This window comes from Hippoglossus stenolepis, chromosome 8 (assembly GCF_022539355.2).
Source record: "Hippoglossus stenolepis isolate QCI-W04-F060 chromosome 8, HSTE1.2, whole genome shotgun sequence".
In the NCBI taxonomy this organism is placed as follows: Eukaryota; Metazoa; Chordata; class Actinopteri; order Pleuronectiformes; family Pleuronectidae; genus Hippoglossus; species Hippoglossus stenolepis.
The window spans coordinates 16,781,135-16,799,733 of NC_061490.1; the positions used below are offsets into that span (position 1 = coordinate 16,781,135).

Below are 18,599 nucleotides of genomic sequence, written 5' to 3' on the forward strand. Positions count from 1 at the left end.
GATTTGCCCTCTAATGGCATTCGCTGATAATTCTGGGTTCTAAAAAAGGACAGAGAAGAGATTATAGACTATTAAAAGATCATTATCAGTCTAATGCAAACATTACTCAGCCTCAGATGTTCACTTAAGGCCATTAAATATGCAAACGTCCCTCTTACGTAAGCATGTGTCATGATATCAGAATAGAAGAGCTCGCATACCTTTAAAAGACTGGAAGAGAGGGAGGATACGGAGGGGGATTTGACTAAAATAGGAGCGGGAGCAGCCATGTCAGGGCTGTGTGTTTTCATGTGTGTTTAGTGGAAACAGGCAAGTCAAGGTAAAGGTCAAAGGGATTGGACATTTTTTCCTCTTTAATTGAGCGGGGGCAGCAGGATGGAAAAGACATCAGTCACAACAGTGACACAGAGGCAGAGGGAGTCGCGGCTCTGAAAGAATAAACCGAACAAAAGGAAACTGCCTCAACAAGGCTGATTGTGAAACAGGTGGAGAGGAGTGTGTGTTTAGTTCCAGAGGACAAGGTGACGCAGGTTCATGATGGAGCATCCGCTGAACTCGGGTCACCTCTGATTGACAGATGTCAATCAAGCCCAGATTTGAAAGCAAACTGCAACACCTCAGCCCAACGGTCGCCTTTAATTCAACCAAGCTGCACCAACATGCACACACTCAAAGATCAGCTCCCTCATTGTGCCTGATTTTTATCAAGATTCAAGAATTAGTCCCTGGGGAAACAGGGAAAATGTTGAAAAGAAAGTAAAAGAAATCCTGGATTCACACAAAGATGTAATGGGTTCTTCCCTGAACCACATCACATCCTCCAACCAAGTTTCTGAGAAATCTCTGCGGTCGTTTCTGTGAAATCCTGTTTACACTCAAAGGGACAATGGGTGAAAACATACCCTCCTTGGCGACTTTGGTAAAAAGTCCCAAACATTTATAGGCGTCAGCTTTTCAGATGTGGCAAGATGATACTTTTCTCGATCCTCTAAATTCAATATCTTTTAAAGATAGAAAAAAGAAATTGTCACTTTGTGCTGTGGAATATCAAAAAGCATCTTTCACTATTTTGGGACATTTTACAGGCAAAACTGTTGAGAGGTAACCTGAGAAAATAATACTTCAAATAATGGGTGGTTCCAGCCTGATTCAATTGTGAAAGCCCTAAACATATTTTTCATCTAACTGGGCCTCACCCACTTGAAACCAGAGGGGAAAAACACAGGGAGTTAGGAAATACAGAAAGGTCTCATGTAAAGGAAACGGATCTGCTGTGACTCTATCAGAAAATGAGGATGTCAAGCCTCATAACTCACAATGAGAGCTTGACAGAGAGGATACGTTTGAACTTTGGACTTTGTCTTTGTTGCTCTAATAAACAGTCTATCAATCTGTTCCTCTCTGAATTAAAGCTCTTCATTGTTTCTCTGTGTTCTGTGGTAAAAAAGCTTGTTTCACTGGCCCCACAGCAGCTCTGATTTTCTGGTAAACCCCTTTAGCTAAAAATAATTTACTATGAACTCTGTGTGACTCCACCAGTCAGATGAAGGATTGCTTTGTGCGTGTGCGTGTGTGTGCGCGTGTGTGCGCAGCAGGGGAGAGATAGGCGGGCAGAGGGTGGGTGAAGGCCGCCTGATGTTGTGTTATTAATGACGTGAAGATTTCAGGAGTGTTTGCTGGAGCTAATGGTCGATGTCATCACTATGTTACTACTGTGCAGTGCAGCCCGGAGGAACCATTTATCTCCAAAGTTTACAGAAGTGCACGAGTTTATAAAAGGGGAACTATAAACACCACACTGAATGTTGTGTAATTGTTTTCTTTATCAATTCATAGCCTTTTTTATTTTCATTCATACAATTATCATTTTCATTTGTCGGAAAATAGTGAGAAAGGTCACATATTCTACCATTTCTGGCAATAACTCCTCCATTTCAAATGTCATTGCTGCTCCCTTCATCTCTATCAGACGTTTTCTTATGTATAGATACTTTAAACATTGACAAACCCTTTACACTAAAATCTGTTTCTTCTAATCAATGTTGTAAATACTGATGTTTTGTTGATGTGTTCAGTTACACGCTGCATCTATTGCACATGTCTTTCACTGTATCCCTTAAAAAAATAAAACCTGATTCTCCCTCCTAAAGTTAGTCATTTTTGATTATCTAGCATTGTGGAGGCACCAGAGATAAACGGTGTAGAGATAAAACTTGGTTTGGGAAAGTGCTTCCTGATTGGGGAAGCATTTCCTGGAGCTCACGTGGTTGTTTAGTGACAGATTCTTGAGATCATTGCTGTCCTGGAAGTCGGGGTCTTTTCCTGGAGGGAGGCAGGGTGACAGTGAGCCAGGCCGGGGGGGGCAGAGACTCCCAGGCTGTGGCGGAGGAAGATAAACAGGCTGCTCTGTATTGTTCTGCTGGTATCACTGAAAAGCTGTCATCCTGACTGATTGAAGGCTCGACCTCCCAAAATAGGAGCTGCGAGGCCGAGCTGCCGTTCCCTCCCACCCTGTTATAAATACCCCCTCTGTTTGTGTGCGTGCGTGTGCGCGTCCTGTGTTGCTGCATTTTATGTGTGTGTCCCTCTGTGTGGGTCGGTGTTTTAGAAAAGGGGCGAGAAAGAAAGTGTGTGTGAGCGGAAAGAGGGAGAAATGTGAGGCGGCCTTAGAAAGTGAGAGCACTGAAAACAATAACAGGAGGTTTGTGAGACTTAAAATCAAACAGTGACAGGGGCCCAGTGGTCGAGACCCTCCGCTGACCTCTGTACAACACACACACACACACACACACACACACACACACACACACTGATTGTGACTCTCATGCCAGCAGCAGTAATTAATCTCCCTCCAATATCCACATTCCATATTTACTCATCTGAGCATGTGCCTACATTCATGCCTGTTGTAATTCAGTGATGTTTGAGTTAGGGGGGTTTGTAAATGACCACCTGAGGGAATATCACCCGACTGTTTATTCTGTTCCGCAGGTGTGGCCGGGGGGGTGAACGTCTGTCACTGCAGCATGAGTGCACACACAAAACACGGCATCTAACAAAGTGTGATGCAGCTGGGTGGGGACACGTTTGCTCGTGTACCATGCCGGGCAACAGTCGGCTGAAAAAATTCTTCCTTGTAAATCCAAGACAGCAGATTAAAGTCATCAGAAATATTTCGGCCTCGACTCCAAAACCTCAGCCCACCCGCGCTGCCAGGCCTAACATGCTCGGCTCCTTCTCGCCAACTCCCCCTCTGTCTCTGTTCCTCTCTCCCTCTCTTCTGGGTCCAGTAACTCGGCACAGTCCACTCTCTTTGAAAAAAGAAAGAGTTTCTCGGTATGTTAGTAATTATTTTGTCTAGCTGCTCTCGGAAGCCGGCAGCCAGTCTCTGCTCTAATCCACCAGTGTACAGTTCACGCCTTTCGTTTGCTTGCACTTGGCTTTAGATTCATTTAACAGTAATGGATGCTCTGGCACGCACGCCCTTACGCCGAGCCGGTGACTGTGCCAGGGCCCGGGGAAGTCACACTCACAAGGACACGCAGATAACTTATAACGCAGCACAGTAGTGCACAGTCTCCGCTTGGCCTCAACCTGCTCCCAAGTATGTCTGCAATGCTCGACACACCGCTGACCTGATTTTCTGTCCGGCTCCTCATCAGAGCAGGATACCTAGAGACGAGAGGGAGCAGGCAGAGGCCAGAGAAATAAGCTTTCCTGAAGGAAAGAGGCATTTGGTTTATTGTTCCAGCCAACCTGCTCAATCGCTCTCACAAGGGAGAAGTTAACGGGTTCAGGGGGAGGTCAGAGGTCATGTTGGCTCTCAGGCCAGCTTAGTAAGTGAGGACAATAAACCGACCCCTCGGCAAATTCACAAATATTTACATATGCCCCTCTCGTGCTGCAGCAGCCCACTGTAAATTCTGAATTTTCTCCCTTTGCGAGGAGGAGTGAGGAAAGGAACGGCTCGAGAGGCGAGCATCAGTTTTGAATTTGCTCGTGTGACTTCGTGCCAGCCCATGTGGAAGACGCCCGTGCTCTGACATCGCGCACTACTGCTGTTGTTGTTTCAAACTGTGCAGGACACGGAGGAACCAAAGCAGACCCAAGAAATAAAGGAGCAGTAAAGAAAAAAATGAAGTTGGGACATTAATCTAGACTTAAAGACTTCCAAACTGCAAGTCAACCATTCAAAAGTGATAACAGAGCTTCTTATATAACAAAAATACAACATTTTTGATGCAAGGGAAGTACAAATGATGTGATATTTACTGGCGAGTTAAAGTCATGGTCATTTATCACTGCATGATTATGAAATAAATGTTATTCAATATTATTAAAGAAAACATCATTGTAGAAAGTTGAATCAAGTAAGTTTTTGTAATAAAATGCTACAAAAGAGCCAGTATTTAAAAGAATGTTGCTTTTCTTTCCAAGTACCCTCAAGTTGTAATTTAAACCACAGAATAAACTTTATTTTTTTTAACCAGGAGGAGTTCATATAGAGATTCAGGCCTGCATGATCTACTGTGCATGTAACATATCTAGAACATGTAGTATAAACACTCCCTCCCTCTCCTCTCGGTCTCAGTGTAGACACTCTGCAGTGCTGCAGCCCTGGGGAGTCGAAGGAGATGGAGCTGACCTCTGACGCTGACCCTCAGGTTGTTTTCAAGATTCCTGCTTTTGGAGGGTAACTGAAACCTGGCCGAGGGAAGGAGAGATGGAGCGGTCAGTTCATACGAGGCTAAAAGGAGGGAGAGAGAGGGGGGAGAGAGGGGGGAGGGGATGATCCCCAGCCAAATCTTTGATGGATATGTGGCTCGGAGTTTGTTTAAAATATTGCAGGAGATTATGATGAAAGGCAGATATTTCTTTATTCTGTGTATCGGAGAGGTTTCATTATTTATTTGTGTGTGTGTGTGTGCGTGTATGTGTGTGAGATTTTTTGTGGGTCACAGCTTGTTTTGCAACAGCAGTCACATAATACTTCATGCATCTTCATAACATACTGGTTTTCTAAATGTTTAATTAGATATCTAGTCCCATTATTCAGATATGCTGGGTATTGATTACAGGTGGATACAAAAATATTCTTTATTGTAAAGAATAACTGATTTCTGTAAGTTAAAAAAAATAGTTTTGGGAAGTTCACTTCCTACTGAGACTCAGACAGAAACATGAAGCCACTGTTAGCGGCCGCTTAGCTTAGCACAAAGACCACAGGGGAAGAGCTGGTCTGTGTCTGAGTGAAGTAAGAACTACTGGCACCTCTGAAGCTGAATAATGAAAACAGTGTGCCTTGTTTGATGAATTCATCCAAAAAAGCAAAGTACAAAATGACAAGCTGTGGGTTTGTATTAGGTTTATGTGGGTTTACAGATACTTGAGTGAACACATGAAATAAATTCTTTCTTTTTCTCTCTTTTTGTTGCTTTCTTAAAATATTCTTCCAGAATTTCTGTTCCGATAAAAAAGCAAGTTCCCCTTATTGTTTTGAGCTCCGATAATATTTTTGGGAGAGATGATTCTATTTAGATTGGATTTCAGTTCATGATCGTCCGGCATCCACTTCCCCAAAGACCCTGAAACTCCGCAAAGATTCCTCTTGTTTCCTGTGACAATTAGATGAAATGTAAATTTGTGTGGGAGTCTGCAGCATTCAGACTCGGTATCAGCTGCACTGGCCGGGGCCTCTCTCTCTCTGAGCCCTGCATTATTAGCCGGTCTTGTGTCTCTGTTGTGTGGAGGTCTGGGCCCCTTCACACCACAGTTGGTCGGGACTCGTGGTGAATTTGCATCATGGTCCTGCCTCTGGATGAATCTGCTTAGGATTCATATGCATAATAGACAGAAAGGATCTTTTGAAGTTATTTTTTGGTTGTAAATAGAATAAATCTTTGGAAGTTTTCACTTTTCTCAAATCATTGGGTTTATGATTAATGACTTTTATTGTTAGTGGTAGTAGTGAAGTAACCGTGTAGTAGCAATTCCCAGTATCTGTTGTTTTCTTCTTTGGGTGATACGTCTAAACAGAACAGCAGTAAAAGTCCTGATAAAGATTCTAAGTGTATCTGCCAAAAGAAAATAAAAGTTTTTTGGCTTCATCACTTTGAGGATGACTCAAGCTGGCAGGCTAGATTAGGCCGCGCCTCCTGCAGCAGCCGGGACGCAGAATGATGCAGTAATAGGAAACACTCAGCGAGTTCTTTTACTTTTAATACTCTATGTACTTTTATTTAAGTAGAAAAGTTAATATGGTACTTTAACTTTTTTTTATTGGTACTTTTACTTAAGTAAAATGGTTGAGTACTGGCTCCACCCCTGACTGACGGTCATCTCACAACTTTGGTCCAGAATGAAGTACCTCAGCAACCACAGTATGAGTTACTATGAAATTGTGTCTGGACATTAATGTTTCCCAGAAGTTTAACCCTGAAGACTTTGGTGACGCTCTGGTTTTTGCTCTGCCAACAAGTCAAAGTTTACAGTTTTTGAGTAAAATATATGTCAATTTGTATCGGCACAAAATTTGACCCAAGTTAGTTTTTCGCCATATGAGCATTACGGCCTCACTTGGAGTCTTTTCTGAAGAAATTAACTTGTATGCATCAAACATAACACAGAAATCTAAAAGGAATGGCGATGCATTCCTGATGGCCGTTAGATCTGTCGTCAGCGGCCGAGGTCTCCGTGAACGAGCAGAGCAGGAATTCCCCACCAGCAGCAGTCAATTGAAATATAGGCTGTGATACAACACACAGTGATGTATGACCAACACATCATAAACATAGCGAGGCTCCCGTTACCCAGCAGCATTGTTCCCGCTCTATCTCTTCGTGGCCCATGTGTCTCCTCTGCCATACATGCCTGTTCACACAGATATAAATCCTGTTGTTTGTTGTTGTTGTGTGTACATACGTGGCCCAGTGGCTTCTCTGAATGGCCAACAATTGCTCATTGTGTGAATAATTGGAACAAGGTTATTTCAGCAGTTTCCTCAGCCAATTAGGGCCCGACTGAGCCGACCTGTCTCTCTCCCTCTCACGTCCGGGTCTGGCCAGTGACGACTGTATCTCCTCATTAGAGCGCTCCACTCAGCGATCGTCTTATCTCCCTCTCCTCTGCTCCTTTTCCAACAGTTTTCCATCTGCGGCTAATCGAGGGCTCCCATTTGGCCCCGTGCATTATGGATTCTCAGAGGTTGAATTCAAACCAAAATGGCCTGAGTGGAAAAGTATCTCCTCTCTGTGCACTCGGCCACATCCAGAGCAGACTGTAAAGATGTCAGCCGTTTTTCTTCTCTGGCCCTCGGCACCTATTTCTGAGCACACACGCCCTACTTTGATCCGGACCCTGGCACAGGATTGGTGGAATGGAGCAAATATTGACTCCATCTGAGCCAGACAAATCACTCCCCCTTCCCGAGCTCTTTCTCTTTCCCTCTCCTTTACACTTGCTCAGTTCCCAGTCTAATCTGCCATTACCTCTTTCTCTCACATTCCCTTTCATCCCCTTTCTGCCGCTGCCTCTCTTTTCACTGCCTTTGTGTCCCAGTCCGTCAGTCTCCCTCTCTCCCTCTCTCCCTCTCTCCCTCTCACTCTCCTCCAGGCTTCTCAGGCTGTCACTGCGGTTCGGTCAGGCCTCTCCTCCTCCTCTCGGCTGAATTAGAGATCAATCAATTCAATCCGTTTGGAATCTCAGTGTCAAGCTATGGTCTGGATGTCCCACCTGTATGTCGGACTACATGCTGCTGCCTTGAGCCTGGAACATACTTGTGCAGCTGTGAGTGTGAAAGCATGCACAGGCGAAGTGTGAAGACTTTGGTTTGTTTGATTCTAATGCACCGGATTACAGGTACAGATTATTTGAAGTTTTTTTTTTCTTTTCGTTTTACATCTGACTCTGATGTGAGCCAGAGTTTCTCCACAGAACTAAAGCTGGCATTAAACTTCTGAGAAGATTCTTTTAAACATCTCTCAGAAGCTTTGTTGTTTTGGGAAACAGTGAGTCGCAGAGAAGCCGTTCCAAATCTCAGCGATATCAGAATCACATGGACCTGCACATCAAGAATGTCAATAGGCTAATCCATCTCTTTTCTGGAGTTGGGTTCAAAACACAGAGAGAAAAACAAAGTATCGAAGTAAAATAAACAGCCATCAGATATCTCCAAACTATCATTACAGTTTTGGACAAATTTGAACATAATGGCCAGATGAAAAATCTGGCGATCGACAAAGTCATTAAGATTCATCCTCTGGTCTCCAGGAATGTCTTCAAGAACTTTCCATTGCCATCCCCTGATACAAACCACTAGCATGGTTTAAAAACACTGTCTCTTTCCACCTACAGAGACGATCACACACATCTTCTCTGACTCCTTCAGCCATATATCTCAGTGTGCGAGCTGCTGTGTCGTCATCACTGGAGCAGAGCCACAAGAACAGAGATGCTCTGTGGTCTGAAAATGGTCGACGATAACCATCAGACAGGTCTTTGCTCTCGTCTCCCCACTTTGACCCATTTAAGTCGCACTGTCTCGCTGCCGCCTTCACAGGAGGAAGCCCCTGAACCCTCGGTCGGTCTGAAGAAGCCTGGAGGCCTCGTTAACTTTCACAGTTAAAAGGGTCGTGGGCCTACTGTGTCTGGAGCCTGGAGCTGGGGTGTGTGTGTGTGTTTTCTGGAGGCAGGGTGTGTGTGCATGCAAGAAGTTTTTCAAGTGATTTATCGCCCCCACAGGGCCCCAACACTCTGATCTGCAGTTCTGTTACTCAGATCAGCCATCCAAGACAAATAGCAGATCTGCTGCTTACATACAGACCTACTCGGACACACACACACACACACACACACACACACACACACACACACACACACACACACACACACACACACACACACACATCTGTGTGTTGTTGTCACTAGTTGATACAGACATTTCGCTAATCAGTGTTCTGCGGTCGGTGGCGCATGTCCACGGGCCGGCATGTAAGTTATTGCCTCTCAAGGATCCAGTGGGAGAGGGAGATAGGGAAAGGAGGACAAGAAAGAGGCAGATAGAGAGAATGAGGGCGGGAGGAGGGGAGCGGAGGGCTATAAGTGGTCACGAACCACTGGTGGCCATGGCAATGACCTCTGGCTAATTGTAGTTGCTGATAGACACGCTGCTCACAGAGATATCCATTTCACTAATCACACATGAAACACACCCTAAGCTTCTGCATATGTGTGTATGCACGTGCATCACCCGCTGGAATCCACCCTCTTCATTCGCGACCCAACTCCGACGTTAACTTTTTGTATTTTGACAGATCGAATCTTAAGCCCGCTCTGTAATGTGGTTCAGGCTTTACTTGTTGGCTCGCAGTGGACTTTGAAGTCCCTAATCTCCGTCACCATCGCTGCGCCCATGTTGTAGGATGCCTGTCCAAGAAAAGCAGCGGCAGTCTGGCCCTGGGACATCTCAGGCCCTGGGTGTGTTTAACACTGTACGTGTTAGTTAGACCATAACTCACAGAGAACCCACCCTTTCCTTGCACTCATCATTTCTCCCACATTTCCACTCTCTGGCCTCTCAGTGGCGGCAGGGTGGGGAACGTTTGAGGACAGGATGAGACAGCTCTGGAAGTGCTGTAGTGTATTTTATCTCCCAGAGGATCAGTAGTGAATGTGTTTAGTCTCATTAGTGTTCCTGTTCCTCCCATTCTAGCAAATTTTCACCTTTATTCTCCTGCGTGTCGGCCCTGTGCTGACTCTCTCCTCTTTCTGCCCTTTCATGATGAAGATGATGTTATTTATTACTGTGTCGTGCATGTGACTATGCCTCAAGAGACTTGAGTCGTGAAAAGACACCACAAATGACTAAGAAGAACCAGATCAACAATACAGCACATACATTCGTAAACAACTTTAATAAGAGTCAAAAAAAATTTGAAGAGGAACCAAATCACATAATTCTCATGACTGACGTTCAGTGTCTTCAAGTCAAAAGAAATATAAATCAACTCCGTCTTGTCGACATGACTCGACAACCCCGCAGAACATGTGACTCTTTCTCTCACACAGTCTCTTTGCCTCAGTGATGTTATGGAATCCGTCAACCTCAGTAGATAGAGGATGACTACCAGTTCTGTCTGTGCAGCTAAAGATCTTTGCGATAAGCACGACTAGGAAACCTTGCATCCTGTACATGACCTTCAATTTGGCTGTGACCAAATTTTTTTCTTCAGTCTGAAAGGAAAAGTCACAGTTAACGGTTTCAAGCGTTAACAGCAGAAATCCTGGCCGGGTTCCAGCCTTCTTAGAAAGTGAGCGACGCACTTTCTTCCACAGAGAACTTTTCATTTTACCCTCTGTGTCACTCCGTACCCCCCACTGCTTCCACTGGGCTGTTTGGATGGCATTAGAAAAACTGACATGGAATGTCGGTGGATTAAAATCTTTTTATTATTATGTAAGTTGGCATCAAGCAGGTTTCAGTTCTGATTTAGACCACACACACACACGCACACACACACACGCACACACACACACACACACACACACACACACACACACACACACACACACGCCAAAATGTACTGCTTTCCAAAAATGTCCTCAATCCTTAGGTCTATGCTCAAAGACCTTCTGCTGACTTCCGAGGACATTATATTGATTTCCTGGAGACTTATTCTAACATTAACCATAGTCACTACTTGCCTAACCGTTACCCTAATCTTAACGGTTAGGGTAACGGTTAACCCTAACCCTAACCCCTAACCTAACCTTAACCTTAACCTTAACGGTTTATGTTATGGGGACTTGCTTTTTGTCTGCAGAAAGATGACAATTCTGCATAATGTGACTGTGTTAACAGATTTTGGTCCCCACTAATCAACCTTAACCACAATTCACATCTGACCCCTAAACTAGGACCGAGACGTTTTCCCTTTAAGGACAACTGGTCTTGACCAGGTCAGTGTTTATGCTGGAAAAGGTCCAAAAGGGTAACAAAAATGAGTCCGCTCTCCCACACACACGCACAGACACACACACACACACACACACACGATCACACACTTTTCTAGGCCTAACTCTTACCCTAACCCTAACCCTATTCTAACCCTAGCCCTGAAACCAAGTCTAAACCCTCAAACAACCCTGTGAAAAAGTGAGGACAGGTCAAAATGTCCTTACTTTCCAAAAATGTGGTCACAAAAATACAAGTACACACACACACACACACACACACACACATATATACACAGGGATATCAATCCTGCTCAGAAGACACGTGTCTCTAGGGTGCACTTATCTATGCTCCAAATTGGTGGAGCATGTCTGGTTTCAAGAGTTCAACTGTGATTAAACAGCTTCGAGAAAACACAGCCGTGCTTGTGTTGTTCAGAAATATGTTTTGCATGTGCAGCTACACACTTACAGTAAGTCAACAGCCATATTTCAGCCATGCACACAACAAGAAAAGAATCATTATCTCTACTTTGAACATGTGTCTGTATCGGTGCTGCGGAACAATTAGTGTTTGTATTGGCACAATAATAGTATGTCCATAATGCCGCTGGACTCTCCCAGCAGTGTCCCTGCTGCAGATGCTGCCAGCTCAGGGCCGGTTCCGACAATGGCTAGATCATTACTACTGATCAGTGTGACCCTGTACAATGGAGCATTCTTACGTTGGATTGTGCAACTAAGAAAGCGGCTCTCTGAGTTATTATAGCTTAGTCAGGGCCCATAGTGGTGTGTGGGTGGGTAGGCTGTGTGTGTGTGTGCGTGTGTGCGTCGTGTGTGTGTGTGTGTGTGTGTGTGTGTGTGTGTGTGTGTGTGTGTGTGTGTGTGTATGACAGAGAGAGAGAGAGGCAGTAGTGGGAGTGCATGGCTTAAGCGTGTGAAATAGGGAGATAGAGAGAGAGAGAGAGAGAGAGAGAGAGAGAGAGAGAGAGAGAGAAAGAAAGAAGAAGAAAGAAAAGAGTTGTGTAATCTGTCCATTTTGTGTCTCCTGTCACCCCCCATCCCCTCACCCCTCTCACCCCTCTCCCCCTCCGGCCCCCTGGCTGCCAGGCGTCACACCAGTTTATAATAAGGACCCAGAAAAGAAAAGAAAAAAAAAGTTTGTGGAGTGAACGAGGCTGAAAAGAAAAAGAGAGAGAGAGAGAGAGAGAGAGAGAGAGAGAGAGAGAGAGAGAGAGAGAAACGGAACCCTTCCCACTCTCCAAAAAATCACGGGGAGTGACTGTGACAGGAGGAAGGCGACAGAGAGAGAGAGGGAGAGAGAGAGAGAGAGAGAGCAGAAGAAGGAGCAGAGGAACTTCTCAGGACTTCACTACGTTTCTTTGCACGGACCAGACTGGAGCTTTAATCTGGACTGATAATCAATATCTCTGATCAGCAGCGGAGTGTTTCTGCGTTTTGGAGGAGCATGCGGCTGGATTCACTGTTCAGGTAACACTCACACATCTGCTGCCTCTGTCCATCACACCACACTGAGCTCTGCATCCTCCTCGGAGCCCACACAGAGTTTAACTTGACTGTGGCTGTGATTCCTAAAAGTTTGTTTTGCGGCGAAGTTATTTGGCTTTTACGCACGACGCCGCTCTCGTTGCGCACTAGGCGCCGGGCAGGTTACATGATAGGAATGTACCCGAAGGCATCTGGGTTTAGGTTTAGCCTCTTTCCCCTTTTCTCCTCAGGGTGGGTTTTTGTGAGGCTTCCCCCGCTGCAATGTCTCCCTCTCCCTCTCCCTTCCCCTTTCCTTGTCCCCGCGGCTCCGAGAGTTTATTCTACAATGTGCCACTGTAGCGGCCAGGGAAACGTGGACGCGGGTAGGGGGTCGTTACTTCGGCCTGAGCGGCTCTGTTGTGTCGGACTGTGCGGAACCTTTGTCTGAGTTTTTCGGGGGTAATTGTGTAGTCCGGTTTTGGGGAAGCTTCCAGAGACCACGGCGGTGCACCACACTGGGAAGAAGGGACCAATTACCCTGACTGCATGTGGCTTGCGGACTGGTGATGTGGTGATGGTTTGGTTCTGGTGGTGAGCGCTCAAATGTCCATCTTTATAAGTCGTTTAGCATCATGTTCAGGCTGTTTGTCCCTGGCAGATGCAGAGATGGTGTTCCACTTGTTTCCAGTGCACTTGTCTCCACTCTGTGTGTGGTTAGAGTTGGGACAATTACGCAATAACCGGCTGATTTCAGGAATTTCTTGCAACAAGTTCATTTTGAGTTGGAACAAGTGCATTCACTTTACTTTGCTGTCACATTTTCCTGCCAAAAAACGAGACCTACAATGATAAATTACTTTTTCGAACTGGCAGACTGTTCGGTGCACACCCTGCTGTGGGTCAACATACTCCCTGAAGCACTTCCACGTTAAATTTAAGGACTCCTATCCCAAAATTAAAGGAGACACTCAACACCATCGGAAAACCATAAACCACCTCCCTTGAAGATCAGACCTCAAATAAAAAGTTCCCCTTAGTACAAGATGGTTTGGGATGTTGTGAGTGATTGAGCCTGAGTGTGTGTGTGTGTGTGTGTGTGTGTGTGTGTGTGTGTGTGTGTGTGTGTGTGTGTGTGTGTGTGTGTGTGTGTGTGTGTGTGTGTGTGTGTGTGTATGACCACATCCTCAGGGTGTGTACAGTCCCAGAGAGAGGCATGCAGAGGGAAAACATGCTTGCTGTTTAAACCCATTAGTTTGTTAGCACCTCTCAGGCATCCCCAGATTAATTGAGATATTTGCCCGTGAACCCTGAAGGGAAAAAGAAACCTTTGTTCGACCCCGTTGAGCCCACACACCACCTGTGGCAGGAGGGAAAGTGGTATAATTGGCTGCTAAAGTACAGTTAGGTCACTGGAACATTTGATAGGGGGTTCGCCCAACACGTTTGACTCTGTCCTTTAAATAAATGTACATTGAGGGAGAAGAAAGTTGGCGATCACTGAGCGGAGGATAATGGAAGTCTGTGTGAGTTCACCCAGCATGTCGCCGCTTCACGTTTAGATCATGGAACAGTTGTGTCCCTTTTATGAAAGAGCTCATTCAACCTGCTGATATTCAAAATGCTGTTTATCTGCAACTTCTTTCACTCTGTCGCCTTTATCCCTGCAGGCTCTATGTGCTGTGGGGCTTTGTGGTGGTCACGACCTCTGTGACCAAGGCCGCCAAACGGAAGGTGAGTCATTAACTCATCATAAGTCCCAACCGCAGACAATGGCATCCCTGTGGAGGGGTCAAAGGTCACGGCAATTAAAGGATAGATTCACATTTGTTCACGTCTGTCTTATGCTCACATGCCCACGGAAATAATTTTGTACACTTGAAAGAGTTATGCAGCCGACATTAAAAGAGTCTTTGGTCACTGTTATTGTTTCGCTTGTTAACATGATTCAAATGGAGCCGCAGTCCTTGTTCTGCGCTGAAATGGAGCCAAACTACAAAGAGATCGTCTTTCTGGTGTGAAATTCACCCTTTGAGTTCCCTCCACAGCACCCGAGAAATGAGTTTACTGTAAAACACAAAGAGAGAATTTTGAAACTAAAAAGATTAAAAGTCTTTGCTAAATCCCCACTTGATTTGATTCACTCCGACAGCTGATTCTCCATTTTTGTAATAGACAACCTCATCTTTTTACAAGCTAAATTAAACAGGCCTGTTTTATTTAGCTTTTTGACAATTCATTTAGGAGATAATCTTTTTTTTAAATTTATTGTCTATTCATCTTAAAGCAGCTGTCTGTTGTTTTTATGAATTAAATGACAAAGTTCAAACTAGACAGGCACTCAAGAGCACATACCTCCCCACATTTAATTTAACTAGGTCTGGATTCGTATTTTGATCCGCACCAAATGGCAAAAACAATATCAGTCCCCTAAACATGCCAGATTTTTTTCCTCAAGATCCATGAGTTATTCATTGAGAAATCAACAAAAATGATAAAAAAACTGCCCTATCTTGCAATGTTAAAGAAATAAAAAATGATTTGGTTCTCTCCTGACCCACATCCTTATTTGTCCAGTAGTTTTTGCCAAATCCTGCTAACTAACAGACAAACAAACAAAACAAATGCAGATGAAAACATCACACAGCGTGAGAGGAGTCACTTAACACAGCTTTGTGGACTTCCAGCTCATTGTTCATCCGTCCAACTTGCAACTTTACTGGTTTGGTTCACTCCCACCGCTCTCATACGGTCGTCTCAGCTGTTTTCAGCACCAATTAGCAGACAAACACAGTTAGTGACAGGCTGGCGAACGCTGGGGAGCATTTAGTGGTTAAAGGGACAGATATATCCCATAGGAGTTGGTGGAGACCAAAATCGGAGCAAAAAAAGACAATGCCACGTTCTGCTGGATGTTTAAATAAACAACTGTTTGCTAACAAGTGCGACAACTTCACAGGTGATGATATGTCAAGTTGTTTCTGCTGCCCCTAATTGGGGGCAGCATAGTAATTACAGTGACAGATTTCCATATCATTGTATATATTTGGGTCTTGTTTTACGACAGACTTGAAAAAATGTGAAGCTCTCTGTCAAAGAGAGCTGGAGCGAGGCCACAGTAACAGCAGTTTGACCATTTTATTTTAAAAACTAGAAGGGTGTTTAGAAAGCGCATATCTCCGCCAAGGCTAACGCCCTATCTCGCCTTGTTAAAGAAAGTAAAAATAAAAACCCTGGATCAGTTCCTTTATCACGATCAATTCCAAAATTGAATAGGTCCATCCTTGGGTCATGTCCTGCCCCTCCAGAATTGGTTTAGTAGTTTTTGAGTAACCCTGCTAAATAACACAGCAATGAAAACATAACCTAATGGTAATAAAATGACATGGGGCCCAGAGTTTACACTCACAGCCCCGACTGGTTCTTTGCTGGTGGTACCGCGCCGCAGGAGTTTAACCAGTAGCTGCAGAGGTCGACGGCAGCTGCTGCAGGGTCACCGCACCGCAGCTCATTATGGTCCCAGTTATGTGGCAGCTGTGTGTTTGATGTCAGTCATTATGACCCACCACACCTCTCCTCCACACACACACACACTTTCTCTTTCCTTGCCCGCCCGCTTCCCGCCACTTTACCTCGTACATAGGCAGGAACCCTTAATCAGGTGGTGAGCTGGACTGAACAGAGAAAAACACATAACTTACACCTGTCGTTTCTCCTCCATCCACAGACACTTTGAACTGAATGTTTACCAGCACATTTCTGCTCGAGTACACACACATACTCAAACACACGGAGAGGAGAGAAGTGGAGCACTGATTCATGAACTGGTTCTTTCTGAATGGAAACTTTTGTTCAGCTCTCATGTTTGCTGATCTGCCAACCTGGCCAATGCTTCAGTTATTAAATGAGAGGAGAAAAATGTATCTACAGCCACCGAGGAAGGGATCAAGGACTGACTTGGCACATACACACAAACACACTTGCACATATATACATATACAAACACAAATTCACAGCCAGATTAGCTCTGATTATGTCGTCTCTGCAGCGCGTACATACTGTATGACACCAGCTCCAGTGGATTTATTCATTTGCTCACAAGCTGCTGGCAGGTTACTGAGTCTCTCCTAATCCTGAGTGAACTGTGAAGGGTTCAGCTCTTATATATGTTGGCCTCTGAGGAAGGAAACTCACGAGACTACAGCTCATCAGTCGACTCAGTTACTGTGAAGAAATAAGTCTTTCCAGAGATTTAAAATTTTGCAGTGGCAACAGCTTTGCTAAGTTAAGTGCTTCTTTAAAATATTACCAAGGTTTGCAGTTTTGACAGCAGAGTTAAGGTCACAGTTAGTTGTAGTGCTTTTTGAAAGTTAGTCATATTCCTTATTACTTTATTCAGCTCTAAAAAGTAGAACAAAAGTAACAAAAAACGATTTTTGAACTTTTATCTCCTGAATCAAAATTTTTTATGCTGAATACTATTATAAAGGTTTTTAAACTAAACCCCTTCCTTTTATATTATTTTGAATAATTGATGTTTGGACGAAAAACGATCTTAAGTCTGACCCCTGGGAGCTTGTGATTGGCATGATCTGTTAGATGTTAGCATTTTAGTGGCTAATGATCAATCAATTCATCAAGAAAATAATCAGTTTGAAAATGAAAATTTCCTAAAAATTTTTTTTTTTGGTTTGTTTTTTTCATCCGTGTGTCAGGTGACAGGCCGACGGTCCAGACAGGTGTTTGAGGCGGAGCCTGTGGATGGGGTGTGGTCTGCTTGGGGGGAGTGGTCAGAATGCTCTCAGACCTGCGGTGTTGGCGTCTCGCAGAGGAGCAGGACGTGTTTACCTCCTCCACAGTCCCCTCCCCTCTCCCACTCCCCACCTAACTGGGCGGGGTATCTGCCTGGGGGCATAGGAGGTCCTGTCATCTCACCTGGGTTCCCCTACTACCCCCCTCGTTTCCCTGGGCAACACCCACCGTATCACTCCCCGCCAATCTCCTCTAATCACAACCCAGGATTGTCTCTGTATCGGAATGCCCCCACAGGAGGTGGGGGAGGAGCTCCTGTTCCCAGACAGGCCAATCCATCTCTCCCTTTTTACCAACAAGAATTCTCCCCAACAAATCAGGACCATGTGTCCGTTTACCGATCTCCCTATCATGCTCCTTCGCATGGCTACACCCAGCCGGCACGGACCATCAGGAGACCGACCAATCCAGGAGCAGTGAGGGGTGGAGGAAGCGGAAGCAGGAGGTCCGTCTCCCCCAGTCGGGAGGGTTTGCCAGCGAGAAGGTGAGACAGAATTAAGCTTGCTATTAATATCAGCATGTTTAATGGTTGATAAATAACAAGAACACACCAAAGTTATGTCAGAGGTTTTTCAGGACCAGACAAAATAATTTCTCTATGAGGTCCATTTAGCAGCTGTTCAGTCGTATCACACAACACAATCCTCCTCAGCAGATGGAGGTGCCCAGTGGTGATGAGTGCAGATGTTGAGTTTTTCCATTTCTTTTGAGCACTTTTAAAACTTAGCATGGATGAGTAGAACTGAGAAAATCAGCATTTCCATGATAAATGGGCCACATCTGCAACATCTGCCACATGTGCAGCCACAGAAAAATGTGGCGTGATTTGATCAGAAGCTCCAGAGCAGCTACTGAGAGTTCAAATAGTCACATTTCACAGAAATCACTATTTTTAGATTTGAAAATATCTCAACTAATACTTTTCTTTTTCATATATTATCAGAATTTTTGTCTTTATGTCTGTATGTGTATGTTTGTTTTCTTAAACACAAATTGAATCCTTGTTACCAGCTGTTTTTATCAGCCTCAATGATGTTATTGTTTTCTTAATAGTGAAATCGTTTTATTTAACACAAAAGCTATAAACAGTAATTTAACTGATTTGGTAATGGAAGCTTTTACGTTTGCTTTGCTTGGCAGTTCATCTATTCCAGGAAACTGCCTCGAGCAAACAGAACGTGAGTTCTGCATCGCTGCCACTAGCAACGGTGTTTGTTTGTTTGTTTGTTTGGGATAAATAAAAAGAACTTGGTTTCTAGGATGAGCAGCAAGAGCCACCGCATTAGAGTAGAATCAGAACAGATTTCCATCCTATCACAAAATACAAGGAAAAACAATGTTATACTTAACTA

At 44.5% G+C, this 18,599-nt stretch overlaps 1 protein-coding gene across 1 annotated transcript in view; it reads left to right on the forward strand.

Annotated features, from left to right (window-relative positions):
* Positions 1-12,198: 12,198 nt before the first annotated feature.
* adamtsl4 (ADAMTS-like 4) overlaps positions 12,199-18,599 on the forward strand; it is a 35,068-nt gene continuing 28,667 nt past the window's right edge. The window contains exons 1-3 of the mRNA XM_047341009.1: positions 12,199-12,441; positions 14,106-14,169; positions 17,151-17,731. Coding sequence (XP_047196965.1) covers positions 12,419-12,441; positions 14,106-14,169; positions 17,151-17,731 — 668 coding nt within the window. The 5' untranslated portion in view covers positions 12,199-12,418. The remainder of the gene's footprint in view (positions 12,442-14,105; positions 14,170-17,150; positions 17,732-18,599) is intronic.